The 15,596-nt window shown below is 40.1% G+C and overlaps 1 protein-coding gene across 14 annotated transcripts in view; it reads right to left on the bottom strand.

Moving 5' to 3' along the window:
* Window positions 1-131: 131 nt before the first annotated feature.
* Window positions 132-15,596, bottom strand: part of RC3H1 (ring finger and CCCH-type domains 1) — a 58,256-nt gene continuing 42,791 nt past the window's right edge. For 4 of the 14 annotated variants that reach the window (XM_085585973.1, XM_085585977.1, XM_085585974.1 and 1 more), the window contains exons 13-20: window positions 15,218-15,349; window positions 14,492-14,662; window positions 12,396-12,606; window positions 10,995-11,085; window positions 10,743-10,878; window positions 8,694-8,864; window positions 7,991-8,106; window positions 132-7,024 (exon numbers count right to left, since the gene is read on the bottom strand). In XM_085585973.1, the coding sequence (XP_085442099.1) occupies window positions 6,871-7,024; window positions 7,991-8,106; window positions 8,694-8,864; window positions 10,743-10,878; window positions 10,995-11,085; window positions 12,396-12,606; window positions 14,492-14,662; window positions 15,218-15,349 (1,182 nt within the window). In that variant the 3' untranslated portion in view covers window positions 132-6,870. The remainder of the gene's footprint in view (window positions 7,025-7,990; window positions 8,107-8,693; window positions 8,865-10,742; window positions 10,879-10,994; window positions 11,086-12,395; window positions 12,607-14,491; window positions 14,663-15,217; window positions 15,350-15,596) is intronic. The other 10 variants (XM_021525082.3, XM_085585981.1, XM_085585976.1 and 7 more) reach the window with 9 other exon arrangements.

The raw sequence follows: 15,596 nt of genomic DNA, 5'->3' as shown, positions 1-15,596 counted from the left end.
AGAAGAAAAGCAAGGAAAAACACAAGGAGAGAAAGAATGATATTTTGTTTAGCACTGAATCATGAGAACAGCAGATGTAACTTCACTTATGTAGGATCCTAAATAAATTTAAGAAATAGTTCATAACCTGATTCAACAAATGTCATGGTCTCCTTTATTACCTAGACTATCCTTTATTTTATTTTTTGTTAAATATACCTCTGCAGGGCACAATCACATACAATCAATACGATTGGATAATTACATGAGCTCTATCCCAAGCATATATGCACCGATGTTAAAAAGTTATTTAAAAAACAAAACAAAACAAACAACCCAAAAAATAAAATAAACTCCACCCAAAAAGGTGATAATGACTGCAGAATGTCTCGGGGAGACTTGTAAGGAACTAACAAGATCAAAGAAAATTAGACTTACAAAAACCACAAAAAAAAATCATATATCGAGAAATCCCACAACTGGAAGTAAATGATTTCAAAGAAGTGGGAGCTGTAATATAGACCCCACAATTCTTCCTCCTTCTTCACACACAGGTCTAGCTTCACCTCTTCCTCCCCATAGCAACAAATACAAGGAGGGGAAGAGCTTAACACAATGCTACCAGTTAAAGAAAACAGGGAAAAATAGCCAAGCTACAGAACAGCTGCTAAGCTGAATTCAAGGAAAGATCCTTTTAGCATGAAAGCTGCTTACACAGCAAGCAGAGGCTAAAGGGGGAATGGGAACTCCTTAAAATTAGGGGAAACTCTAGAAGTGATTAGTTTTGCCCATGTTGATCAGCTTCACTGATAAGAGGCTGCAGATGAATGGTACCAATTGAGTGCAGCAGCTGTGATGTGAATGGGATTGCTTCTTCCTCTCAGGTTGCTTCATGCATTTATTAAAAGCTGCTGCCAAATTTCTTTTTAAAAAGCTACAAATAAAGAGGTCAGTGTACACATCCAGTTGTGGGATCCATCTGATATACAATCTGGTTTGGATGCCAAAGACTTGTGAGTACTGCCTGCCACACAACTATTAATGAAATCTTTTTAACATTATGAAGAAGCAAATAATTTCTTGAGCATCAAATACTCCACAATATTTTTTTTTTTTTGCTCTTACAGATACATTTACCCCACACATTTCACATGTAATTTCAGCATGTCTAATGCTTTTTATTTCCTGTTGCTTCTGTCTCTCCCAATACTGTATTTTTCAAATTGGACAATTGTGTTTTCCTAAAACTTGCAGATCTTCAAAAGAGTAGTTTTCTGGCATATGAAAACATCCAACCCATATATCCAAGGAAAGCTGCCTTGCTGGATGAAGTTAGGCACCTAAACCCTCCCAGCTGCTGAACACCTTGCAATTAGCATTAAAAATCATACACAAACTCTCTGGAATTGCAAAGATTGCCTGGGAAAGATCAGTTAATTACTCATGTTACTAAGCTACAGGAATCCAATTTTGATTATCATGGCCACATATTTTAAGCATCAAATGACTGTGATGTTCCCAATGCAGACAAATCCACATTGCCATGCGCTCTTTATATTGGGAAATATCAGAAAAAGCTGCAGCCTCTTTGCTTGCCACTTCCCATGGAACAATTATTACACCTGCCAATAGGAAATAAAATTATAAAGAAAATGAATGCTAAATTTGTTCTCCTTTCTCTGCTAACCAAGGCTCTACCTGCATCACAAGAAGTGCTCTGAAGACTGTGACAACACTAAGCAGTTACATTCTTCTTCCTAGAGAAGAATAAAGGCCACATGTTAACTGTAGAAGGACACTGCTAGAATAACATTTCCCCAAATCTCTTTCTTATGTTGTATAACTAGAATTAACTTTAGTCTCTGCCATCCCTTGACATTCCAACAGAAAATAATGCAGTTGATAGCAGTTCACTATAGAAATGAAAATTCCCAATGAATTTTTTGACATTTTGAGTGTCTATTTGAATTGAGATCAATTTGTGCTACATAATAATCTGTATAACAACCACCCATCTCTTGGCACCATAGCTGTACACAAAAGGTGGCTTAGAAGAGCTGCTAAATTTTCCTCAGAAATCCAGTTTACACTTACTCAAGCAAGGTGGATGTTTTTCCACTTCATAACTCCATTACCATGTAGGCAACTCAAAAACTCTTGCTCTCTTTTTCCCCCTCCAGGGAAATTGATTTATAGGGATACAAGAAATTAAGTTGCTGACACACTGACTTTTTTTGGGGTTGTTTTTAAATCAGCAACATCAGGAGGCAGGAATGGAAGGCTGTGTTTTGGAAAGTGAATGATGACAAAATTTGAAGGTAAAATCATGCCCCAGCAACATTGCTCTGTGTTCCTTCTATCTATGCTAGGACCAAAATAATTTCTCCATACACACTCAGACTAGCACAAGAACTTGCACACTGCACGTTTGGGTCTTTTCTCCCATTTTTGAGCAGAAAAGGTGGCTGGCACTCCCTGCTGTTGGGCCTCCTGAACACTGACATGGCGTTTCTTGGACCATAAAAACAAGTCTTAAAGAGCCAATCCAGGAAAGAAACTATACTGTGGGTCTTTCAGATAACTATCCTGTAAGTCTGCTTTGTTATAATTCAGAATTATAAATGGCAGTGGAAACGAGGGTTTATTCTAGTGGGACTTAAAGAGATTTCTCTTTGAACCTAAAAACTTTAGTAACAAGTCTGTGAGAGCTTGAGTAGCTCAAGGAAGGGAAATGCCAGCAGCTTTCTTGTATTATCAATAAAAGCCTCACTCCTGACCCTTTCTAATACAAAATTTGCCCCACCTTACTCAGTTTATGCTGTCAAGAGACAATATCATCACAAGTTTGGTTCTTCCACATCTAATTTAATGCTAGTGTTTCACAAATCTTTTCGGTCCCAGTGGACTTAAAAGTCAGTCACATTTGTAACACAGATTTATCTTTTACTGTAACTGAAGAAAATTTCAATCAATATTCAATTTAGAAACACTTAAAAACAAGGCTTCTTGGATTATAACATTTCTGTTTTCCTTCTCCCTCTCTAAATGAGCCATTCAGTCAGCTGAGAGAGTGCATGAGAGACTGAAAACACATCACAACACCTCAGATACATCTCAGTACATTGCAAACTGTATAACTAAATGGAATGATTTTCCACAATTCAATGCATGGGCAAAGCTTGACAATCATTAACTTCTGGAAATTGTTAATAGGATAATACAGTCAACTCACAATACCCTACACAAATGTCTGACAATCAAAATGGCTACACCAGGGGAAAAAATGTGTAAAGCACAAGTCTTTGGCTCTCCTTTTAAAGAAAAACAGCAGTTTACCATGTTTATACAGATCCCCTGTTTGCCTACCAGTAGGGGCAATATCACATTTGTGCATCACTGAGTAATAACACCATTAGAAAAGGCAACTTCACAGAAGTTATTGGCTAAGCGAATTCATTTGAATGCTCTGTTTTGAGGCAGCAAGCTGTCACTGTTACACAATCAGGGAGGGTGGATGGGCAAGCCACAGGAGAAAAAGACATAAAAAGGGGAAAGACAGCTCAGAAAAGACTACACAAAGAACTTGAGAAGAACAGGGATAAAAGTGCTGCTAGCTTGAAAGGTACTCTCATCTACAGAAAAAAAGTCCTACTCTGAAATAGGACAGCATGCAAGAAGGGCAGAAGAAAAAGTTTAAACTTCTCCTATTAAGAAAAAAGAACTAGGTCACAGGACAGACAGATGAGATGATGACAGAAGGAGGGAAATAACACCACAGGATAAACAGACATCATCTATATACTGACTGAATCACTGACACACTGAAGCTTAACCTACCACTTGAAGCTTCCTATTCTGAAGGTTTGTCCATGCTGTCCATCTGGCTGAAACCCAGATATCACGAGTAGTCTGGTGCAGCAGAAAATTTAACCTACCTACCAAAGGATGCAGCAGTGCCCTGACACCATGGTAATACTGCTTCTTCTTGCCCAACAGAAGGAACTAAACCACTTGGTAGCCAAGACCAGTTTCACTGAGGTGGCCAGAATTCCTGTATGACAGAGACAATGATGGGCTACAGGAGTGAGTGTAGCAAGACACAGAGTCACTCCAGACATTTTCATGCCTGTTAGCTGTAAACATCAATGCTGCCACTACATACAGAGCTATCTGTCCCCCAGGGTCTCCCAGTTTTTCCACAAAACTGGAACATTTTAGGTGCAGTTTCAAGAAAAAACTTAAGAGCATGCACTGCATTTTGCTGTTTTATTTGTTTAATCAACTGAACTTCTGCAAAAAAAGCAGAAAAAGGGTAAGAGGAAAAGGGGATGAAACAAAGTCAAAAATCAATACTGTTAGTAGATACTGAACAAACTATTTAACAAGCCAAACTATAATTTTGGGCAAACAGGGCATTCACCTGGACACATTGATCACAACAAGGACATTATGCACAAAGTACAGCACAGAGAGCTAGATGAAGGAGAAAAAAACCCAGTAAGGTCTCCCTTCTAATCCACAGATTTTGGAAGCATTTATCGTATGTAGGCCAGCAATCTAAATAGTGCTTACTGAAGAATTCCAGGAGAAAATGTGGAGAAAAGAATAATCCCTAACCTAGTAAGGGAACTAGGAAATAAAAGGTAAAAAGGTTTTTGCCCCTCTAGATTTTCTTCCTAGTATTACAAATTAATCTGTAGTGTCCAACCTAACATAACCATCTTTGAAAATTAATTTTACATCCACAATTACTACAGTCAAAAAAAGGCACATTCTGGGCTTGTCCTCCTAGGTTAGAATATTGAACTAATTATCTTGACTAAGATGAGCTCCCTGTGTTAATAAAGACAAGCAGGAAGGAGCAAACTAACTAAAATTAAGGAGAAGGCTGACCTGAGGGTGGTGCTCTGCACTGAAGGATGAGGGGGCCCAGGGCCTGTGTCAGGTGATTTGGAAGCAGGCAGCCAGGAAAAGATCTTCATTCTCCTCATGCCCAGAGCTGAGAGGGGAGGAACAGACCTGATGGGCTCCCAGCTGCATCACCCCAGTTCTGCTCAGCTCCAAGGGGAGTGGCTGGAATGCTTGACTTCAAGTAGGAGATAAAGATGGATAGGGGCAAGGGGAGATGAAGCTGTTTCAGTGCAAAGTTAATTCTTTGCCGAAAGTTAAAAGAGGCATTAGAAAAAAGCAAGCTTCAAACTACTCTAGGCCATTAAGAGGCCAAAGTTCAACTAAGAGTGAAATAAACCTGTGTTAAGACATATGGAAAGTGTGGGGGGGTGTGCTGAAAAATGCTTTTATTTTCATTCAGTGCTTCTACCTCCCAGACATTTGATCACAACAGCTGCGCTCATGCGAAAAAATTCTTAAAACATACCCAATATATATACAGATATAACTATGTATATATGTATATATATATTTATATATAAATTTTTATTTAAATAAAAAAGAAAGCTCGAATCCCAAGCCAATATGTGTATCAAATCCTTGACCAGCCAGGTCTGTAGGGCATAATCAAATTCAATGTGAAATAGTATATAAACGCGGTGCCTTGACTGGGCAAATTAAATAATTGCTACTCAAAAGAGTCTTCTGTTTGGACTCTCCTACTGGTAGGCAATAGTGAGACTGTATCCCCTCCCACCCCCCCTTTGTTTTATTTAACAGTATGATGAATGCAAAGCTTAGCTCAAGGTTGCTATAACCTCAGCAGGAGTTAAGGTTAAGGAAAAAAAACTAAAACCCAAGAAAATTTATTAACTCTTGCTTTACCCAACCAAAGCAATGCAGTAATTTATTACATAACCAGTGCTTTCCTACTTAGTAGTCTAGCCCAGAAAGAAAAAATGAGGACAGGCCAAGAAGGTAGAGAGGGAGCAGCACTTGAAAAACCATTCTCAAGAAGTCTTCGTATCCAGGATCTTACCTCAGCATATGCCAAAAAAGTAAAAAAATGTGCAGCAAGAACAAAATCTTTAATCTAAAAAAAAAAAATCAAAAGACACTTATGGCTTCTCTGGCTTATGCCCACAAAGCATCTATTTGGAGAAAAATTAGATCTATCAGGCAAAATTTGCTTCTCAATACTTCTGGCAAGATCTGTGTGGCACCTTCAGTGGTTATTTTGGTGCAATTTTTCCCCCATGAAACAGGATCCCAGGGTGGATTCACTGCAGCCCTGACAAACTGCAGGCTGACACTCAGGTGTCAGATTCTAACATACACAGACCTTAAATAATGCCAGCCTTTAAAAAGGATCACACCTTTGCAATGACTCTGCCATTTGTAGTTTAAATTCAGCAATTTAAGCAAGAAGCTCAGGCTAAGTTCCTGGCCACAATGGGAGGAAGTGCGTTAAGCATGAAGTTTGCTGCACATCTTCTGACACTGCAATTCACAGCTACTCTCCAACCCTCATTCCTTGTTTGCCTTTAAACCATACAAGGAAGTGGCCAAATTGTTCTAGTAAGGTAATCAGGAATTATGCACTGGGTATGTAATAATACCAAAATAAAAGAAAACCTACTTAATTAAGATCATACAATTAATCAAACAGAGTATATATATATAATATCTTTTTTTTTTTTAAGCCCTGGGATTCAAGGCGTCCAAAGTTATTAAAATAAAGTTCATTCACAGAACAAAAACAAATTTAATTTGAATTGCTTGCAGATACTGCTAATTTTCATTTTTTTAATTAAAAAATGCGTTAATGTGAACTATGTGCAGGATTTGTTTCTAGTAGTTGTGTTTGTGCACATTGCCTCTGGACCTGCTGCTCTGCTACTACTGCTGCTCCTGGGTTTATCCAATCATCCCTGGAAAAAAACACACGATGGAAGCTGCCGACACCCCAGCAGAAGGAACTCCAGGGTGTGCTGGCCCCGTTCATGGAGCAGATGTGGGTGTCACTCCCGCTCGCTGGGAGTCATGGCCATCTCCTCCTCCCTCGGGGTCCTCTGACAGGGTGAGAGATGCCATATTGTTTGACAGGAGGCCAATGTTCTCTTGGGTCAAAGCTGATCCATTCGGAACATCACTGCTGAAGGGAAGTGGAGGAGAAAAGGTAAGTGGGTGAAAAGAAGATTTTTCTTTTATTTTTAAGTAAGGGGACTTCAGTATACCCATTCTAGAATATTGAACTTACCTAAAATAATGTCTTTTTCTCCCCCTAATTTTAAAATATAAGCAGTTGTTTTATTTCATTACACTCACAGCACCATATGGAAAAATTAGTTCTTACTCTGTAGGTGTCAATCTGATGGTGCAGCTCAAAACCACAAAACTGGTTATAAAAAGAAGGCACAGACTTAATCAGCAAGAGTGTATTTATTCAGAAAATGCACATTCTGAATAAATATTAATATTCCAAACTGCTCACATGAAGTTATGTAAGCATCCAAGCTTCTCTGTTCAGTGATGGCCTGAATACACATAGGTGCTTGTGGTCATTTGAAAATACTTGCTGTAGAGACTTCCAGCATTCCCAGCCAACATTTATTCCAACTGTCTATTAAATGTGAACTGAAACCAATCCCAGCATTTACGCAGATAAAAGCCCACTACTGACAACTGAAAGTGAACTTAAGTTTCAAAGTGTGCGCCTTCCTAGACAACATCCACATCACAAACCTTAGCAGGATGGAATACCTTTCACATTTGGGAGATTTCTTTTATTTGAAACCAAAACAGAGGATGAGGATTTCTTTTGTGGTGGCTGCGTAACTCCTGTTTCTCCCTGCTAATCATCCAACACTGACCAGATGGATTCCTCTCTGCAAATCTTCTGCTGCATTAATTTATATAGTCTTATTCCACTCACCTACTCCACAGTTAGAGAGGTCCTTAATTCATACCCGCACTATAAAAACTTGATTTGTATTCTCTTTGCCTAGTAGGTGCTTCCTTGTCATAGCTGATGTGAGGCAAGGGTATTTATTTAACAGGAGAGTGGCCCTGAAGAAGTCAGTCTCCTGTTACACAAAGACAGGTTGAACACCTGTGTTACCTGAATGTCAGTGTAAGGTCCTCAGCTGGAACCTTGTTTTGTGGTTCTAATTGTCCATTTTCTGTCTGTTTAGTGGTGCCCAGCTTGGTTTTCATATCCAGTGAAGACTGGCTCTCCTTTAAAGAAAGGACAGATGAAAAATTCTTTAAGAGTGCGTTGAAAGAATTGGAGATTTCATTCTTTAGGGACGATGAAGAAGGCCTGTAAATTGCAGTCACACAGTTTAACCCGCAAAAGCCATGAGACAAAATCAGACTTTTAGATACGCTCATCCTCTCAGGACACGGTATTTCCCAAAAGAAAGGGATGATCCTTGTAGCAACAAGCAAAGGCCACAGACTGTAACAGCACATAGACTTCTAACACTAGCCTGTACCTGCAGACAATGTTTCCTGTGTTAAAGCACTTTATAGAGCTCATGGCACAGTGACCTTGGAGACAATTTGGTTTCCATCAAAGTCAACACCACGCTTACTTCAAATGGTGACAAATTAACAACATTTGAAGAGGCTACATTAAACTTCTTCATGAAGAAGACTGGAGAAACTCCTCAAGAGGTTTTGAAGAATAGAGATAAAGAGGAAGATGGATGACTCCAACTGTGAGCATCCAATAGGGAGCCTTTCTGCCAGGGTGAAAGAGCTGCAGCCAGGTACATGGCTCTCCACTGCTTCTCTCTGCCTCCCATCCCCCCAGCACTCACCATGCTCAGCTCACGGGTTCTCTTCCCAATTTCCCTTTCCACCTGGTGTAGCTCCAAGCTCAGCTGTTCACTTGAGATCATCCCAGGCCACTTGGGAGGTGGGGGTGGGGGCTGTGGTTGGCCTGCCAGGGTAGTCGCCTCTCTCTGCAACAGCAGCCTGTTACTAACAGCCTAAATGCATAAAGCCAAGCACATACACAACTGAGCACACAACACACCAAGCACAGAAAGCTCTAATGCCATAATTCCAGAGTATTGCTCATTTACAAAACCAAGGGCACATTTCACAATGTCCCAATCAAAATCACTTCCAATGCAAGTTTCAACATGTTTCTGTAGGCATGGACAAGTATTTCAATTTTTAAACAAGCAGTGTTAAACACCTCTTGTCATAAATTTGCATGCGCTTTCTTCATGTGTCACTCTCTTCTCAAAACTAAGACTAAGCCCATGAACAAAAACTACTCTTCTGAGCTCCATGTTCAACAAAAGAGAACTGCAGATAAGCAAGTCTGCTGCTTTATTTACAGCAGTAGAATTTATCTACTTCTACAGCAGAGCCAGAAATATTATTACATAATTTTGAGAGATGTAGTTGTCAATATGTAGGCCTCTACTGACCCACATTAGGAAACAGAGGAACAGAGAGGGGCAAGTGACTATGGTCATTCACAAGCTGCAAGTTACTAAATGCATGTCAGCCATTCTAAAAATCTGCTAACACTTGTGAATCAATTCTGCAAGTGTGTGCTCTGCATTTAAACACATCATCTTGTACTCCACACAACCCAGCATTTGGCTGGGCTTTAAGTAGAAATGCTCACACAATGCAAAAGCAAAATTATCTAGTTCTTTATGCTCTGGCTGAATTGATTGCTGCAACCTTGTAATAGGTAAACCAATGAAGACTCCTTGATTTCCAGTATCTACATGCAGCTTTAAACACAAGAGATGAGCTGCAAGCTGTTCTTAATCAAAATAACTAATTCTGCAAAATTTATATTATGGCAAAGTCAAGGCTCAACATTCAACTCTGTAGGATTTAACACTGACACAATCACAGGAGAAGGCCACTTACAGGTTTTGCAACTTTCCAGTACTCTTGTATTATGGCAAATGCAGACATGCAAGATTGAAAACATTTTCTCCTCTCATTCCCAAACAAGAGCACAAGAACATAAGCTATGTTTCAAGTAACTAACAAATGCATATTACTGCACCTACTGCTGTGACTTAATTGTGAGCTCTTAAACTAATCTGCAATAACCCTCCTCTGTTACATGTGTTCTTAACTAACCATAGGTTCAGCAGAAGCTGCTATCCACTACTTAGAGCAATTTTTTTTGGGAAAATGTTAGCACAAATAGTTGCTGAGGTTCCCAGAACAGTTTTATGATAGATATTTACTGTTTTTTTCCCAAGAGGAAAAAAGTAACTAAGGTTTTCTAAAACTATTCATTCATTATGACTTGACATTACTCCTGTCTCACAAAATCAAAATATTTCAGCTCATTAACTCTTTTACAAATACACACTCATCTTTCCTTATGCTACAACTACATTTCTTCTAAGTGAAGAGCCATAAAATATTAAGCCTTAATTTTTCAAACTACATATATTACATGTTTACTTTCTTGACTCTCGTGGTTTGTGCTATTTAGGAAGAAACAGGTACAAACATAAAGCTAAAAGCTTTCTGTACATAAAATCAGACATTTCTAACAGCATTAAAGTGAAGAAGAACAGGCACCTACACCCCAAGTTTGCCTCTGAGTAGAGCTGAACAGAGGGGGAGTGAGAAAGAGAATGACAGCAAACAACTCCGAGTACAGAATGCAGATTCAAATATAGTGTTGATGTGCATGTGGAGTGCAGGGAAGTTTCTGCTGCTAGGCAGAAAGGCTGGGACTTGCACCACAGCTCTAGTGCCTGGCATCACAGGATTAAGTATTATTACTGATATACACTACAAAGGCAGCCCTTGAAAAGCTTTACCAGAGTCATCTCTCTCCATACCACCCCCCAGCTGCTCCAAATGCTGGTACCAACCTCCAGTCCCCGCATTTGGGTCTGCTGGCTGATCTGATGGTCAACTTGCTGCAGTTCCATGCGCAGCTGCTGCTCTCGTTCAGCTGAGGGCAACTGCTTCCCATGACCAGCTACATCTGACATGGACAGCCTCTCCCTTTGGGGTTTGAAAATGAGATTTCAAAAAAAAAAAAATCTTTATTCAACTGGCACAGAAAAAAATAGATAAAAGAAAATTTAGAAAAAGGCAAAGAAAAAATAAAGAAATCCTACCTGTCATTGAAACGTCCCTGAGAAGGTATATTTTGATGAGGAGAATATGGAGAGCCTCCCCAGCCACCGTGGGTTTCATAAGGACTGTAGTCTACCAGGGAACAGAAGAAAACCACATTGCATTGCTACAAAATCACCCTTTCAGTCGTTCAACCAGCACAGAACTAGACAAAGAAGAAGAAAGGCCAGCCCTCTAACGACGAGAAGTTGAACATTCTTCTGATTAAATGAGCACAGAAATACTCTGTGACCTAATACATGACTCTTCCTGTATGTCTAACAGTCCAACAGCCTTCCAGAGTCTGAGATTATGAAGGACTTCAAATACTCAGGTAGATGAGCAAACACAGAACATGATGATTACAGTTATTTTTACTACTGAAGTTCCTAAAAGACTCAGTAGTTCATTGATAATTCTGTTATACCTTGGTAACTACAGTTTAAAGATTAAGTTTTCAGGGAAGTCAGAGTTATACTTGTAATAAAGTCTAAAAAATTACTGCCTGAAAAAACTAGAAGCAAATCTGGGGGAATATAATAATTAAATATTTTCTTAAGGTTATTCAGTGCACCTCAAGAAAGAGACAATCTTTTGGAGTATGACAGAAGGCCATATTATACATGTGATTAGAAAATAGCTGTGTTGGAAATGAACTACTCCTACTTTTTTATTTTGCCTAACAGTACATGAGACAATGGCTGCTTGCAGCAGCATCTACCCATAAAGCAGGAGAGCAGCAGTACAATACTTCATCAAGATGGTTTTGCATTATGTATTTGGGAAAGTGCTAAGCTTCTGGATTCTACTGCTACAGATTTAAAATAAGCTTCATATCAGAGGGACTGGAAGAACAAAGTAACTTCTTCCAAACAGCAACAACATATCACTAACAAATACACTATGTACGCAGAAACATGTAATGGAATCATTGAACATCCCAAGTTGGAAGGGACAACTCCTGGCCCTCCACAAACACCCCAACAATCCCACCCTATACCCTAGAGTACTGACCAAACACTTCTGGATCTCTGGCAGTCCTGGGGCTGTGACTATTCCATGTTCAGTGCCCCACCACCCTCTGAGGGAAGACTCTTTTCCTGATATCCAACCTAACCCTCCCCTGACACAGCTCCAGTCCTATCACTGGTTACTAGAGAAATCAGGGCCTGCCCTTCTGCATCCCCTCAGGAAGAAGCTGTAGACTGCTATGGGGTCTGCCCTCAGTCCCCTCTTGTCTAGACCAAGTGATCTCAGAAAGCTGTGGCAAACTTGCTCTGCATTCAGTCTTCTCAGTATAACCCTACCTGAAGTTGTTTACAGGGCTTGTCTTCAACCTGTACAACACTATAGCAGTAAAGAAAACAGCAACAGCCAGCAAAATCCAAGAGCACAGATCATACCTGAAATGATGGATTTGGTGGCAGCTCCCTGAACTGCCATGGCCTGCATGGGCCCAGAGTTCTGGTACATGGCTTTGGAAGTACGAGAGATGGCCCCAAATCTCGACACAGTTGGTCGGTCTCCAAATGGAATGAGGTCATCGTCCCCCGTCTCGGCCGCTCGGCGCTGCATGTCCAGTCGCTGCTCACGCATGGTTTTGCTATCCACATTCTGGACAAGACATGGAAAAGGCACTCCAAAACTCATTCCAAAAGTAACAGGATCACATCCCTTTCACAACAATTTGGTAAGTGCAGTTAGTTTCTCTTGCATTCTCTATGCCCTTAACTTTTCAACTAGTTTTCCTATTCTTCAGTTTCTAACTCCATTGTCAGAGGGGATGTCACCTTAATGGTCTACCTTAAGATGACCATTACTACACCACAGTGAAAAACTTGCACAATTAATTGTGACTAAATCCAGAAGAAGAGGGCAGCAGCAAATGAAAACTATGACAGAGCAAGTCTAATGGGAAGAGAAGGTGGGAAAAACCTCTCCCTCATATAAACTCAAAGAGATCAGTGCGCATCTCTAAGGATGCCCACATTCCTTCTAGAATCAAAAAGAAATTTCTCTGAAGCCCAGTGCTAAGAATTGTATAACCTAACAGCCTTGAAAAAGGAGGTTACTTCTCCAGAACCTTATTACTTCTTACAATTGAACTGCAGATTTTTTACAGTTTTCTAGCAGCAGGGATGAAAGCCAAGAGCTGTTTATCACTCCTAGATGCTGCCACTTAGACAGCATAAGCTGATTACAAATAATCTCAGTACTTCCCCAGGTCAAACGTGGCAGTGTGATAACTCCAGGCAACCACACTGTGCAGGACTGAGAGCAAGAGGACAGGTAAAAAGGCCAAAGCTGCAGATGAGATGCAATTTTTGCTCTGATTTTTTCAGGAGAAAGTCTCCTTTTTGGGTTCATTTCCAACACTGGCTTCAAGGTTTTAAGAGGAAAGCAATTCAGCAGACAGAAAAAAGACCAATTTAATTCCAGTGGGGCAGAGGGGGAAAAGGAAGCCTTCTTGAGGAGAAGTTAAATCTTGATTTAATTAAGTGGTTGCAACAGCTGAGCACCTGACCACAGAAGAATGAATTCTGAATAGTGAATGTTCCCCTCTGCCTCTTATTGGCCAAAGAAAAATCAGCATGACTCCAACAATATGAAAATAAGTCAATGGATCCTTTTGCAGATGGGGGTGAAAGAGAATAGATGGATCTCTGTAAAATAGTTCCTCAGGCAAGCTTGAATGACTTGCTATGTGCATGGGCTACCAGCCTACTCATGTTGAGTGATGCGCGAGTGTTAGGAAGAAACTGAATAGTGGTGGTATGTAGGACTCCTTTTCCTTCTCCATTCATGACTCCCAATAGTAAAACCCAAGAAGTCCCTTCATTTTGCAACACTGAACTTGCAAAAATGGAGAAGCACAAAACAAGATCACAGCCCACCTCCCAAAGTTCAGTGAAGGGCTGCATAAGTGCAGCATAGAGCTAGAAATTGCCTTCAAGAAGAAACAGCATAGTGCAAAGTTCTGATTGTGCTTTTCTCAAAAACTCCATGCAAATTTTGGGTACTTTTGTGGCCAAAAATCACAGTCCTTCAAGTAGAAACTGGTAACACCCTTAACAGCAATAACAGCCATCTTAAAAGGAATTAATTGTCTAAAGTTATGTTACAGCATCTTTCTCTGGCAGAAAGAAGTACAGGCAGCAACAGATGGACATGTTTAATTAGCAAGCTGCCAGGACAGAATAATTTTTGCATTTCAAGTAAGTGCAAAGAATAATCTTTGCACAATATTCTTGCTATCTATGGTTTCAGAGTAGAGTGGTTATCCTGCAACTATATGAATTTTGTACCAGCTACACAAGGATAGGACTGTTCATAACTTTGAAACTGAAGTGCTTCATACACCTGCAAGTGCTTTCTGTGACTGCAGTGCACTTCTGAGCTTAAATAAAAACACTGTGATCATCGTGGAAAGCAAATGAAAGTCCTTCCCACCCCACAGAAATATCCGCTCTTCTTCTGTTTTCCCCTTATCCCTGCATACCGCCATCTCCACACTCCTTGCTGCCACAACATCTTTGGGTTTTGCATCTTTGGTTCCAATGTAGGAGCCGATGGTGTCACAGGACCAGGGAGAGTACTGGCTGTAGTCATTTCCTTTGTATTTCCCAGCTACTTTCAGGTCTTCATCCAAGTACTGTACAAAAACAAAAATCTGGTTCTGTAAGTGAAGGGAAGAAGCAGTTTCACAGCCATCCCTGTTCACTTCAACAGTAGTGAATTTGAGAAACATCACAGGATTATTTTTTATCAGATACATCACCCTCTGGAATTGGGCCAGAAAACGCATGAGGTGAGTGAAATTCTGAGCGCCTGGCTATGCTCCCAGTGCTGACTGTTCACTTGGCCAGTTTCAAGGTGATATTTTGACACTGGTTAAAAAAATAAATCTCTATCAAGTTGCTACTTCATTCTACATATGTCAGGAGTAAAGTCTACTAACTGTGAAGAGCGATTACTTCAATTAGTAAAGGCTCTAAAGTAATTTTCTTGAAGCAGAGAGCTTAGGACCAGTGGTAGATCAACAGCCAGCTGAAATACTGGAGACTGTACTACAAGGGCTTTCCAGCTAGGCACGAAATCTATGTTCCCCAACACCTGCCAGTGCTGTATTGTTCTGATTTTCTTGTTGTCTACCTCTATCAGCACATAAAGGCCCAAGTATTTTCTAAACATGCCAGTATCTCACATTTCATCAAAATATGCTTACCTCCTCTGAGTGAAAAGGATGAGGCAAAGTTGGTGATGGCGCAAAAGGAGGTGGAGAAATCACCTTCCTCTCTTCCAGCTGAGCCATGATCTCTTTCCTTCGTCGGTGAAGTTCATCCAGGCTGGGATGAGGCTGAAATGAAGACAGGAAAATGTTTCAGAGCTCCCGAAGCATTAAAGTACAAAATGAATAATTTTCTAAGTGTTATTTACCTGAACAGAATAAGGTAGCTATATACTGCAAGGAGAAGGAAATACAGAGGATACACAGACTCACTGAAGTAAGAAATAATGATCAATTTGCTAAAGTCTATCTGTTAACTTTCATATATGACATACATGTTCCTACACTGGCCAGTGTTAGGTCAAGACACCCCACA

This window comes from Lonchura striata, chromosome 8 (genome assembly GCF_050655825.1).
Source record: "Lonchura striata isolate lonStrDom1 chromosome 8, ASM5065582v1, whole genome shotgun sequence".
Classification (NCBI taxonomy): domain Eukaryota; kingdom Metazoa; phylum Chordata; class Aves; order Passeriformes; family Estrildidae; genus Lonchura; species Lonchura striata.
The sequence above is the reverse complement of the archived record's forward strand: the minus strand, read 5'-3'. Positions and strand labels throughout refer to the sequence as shown.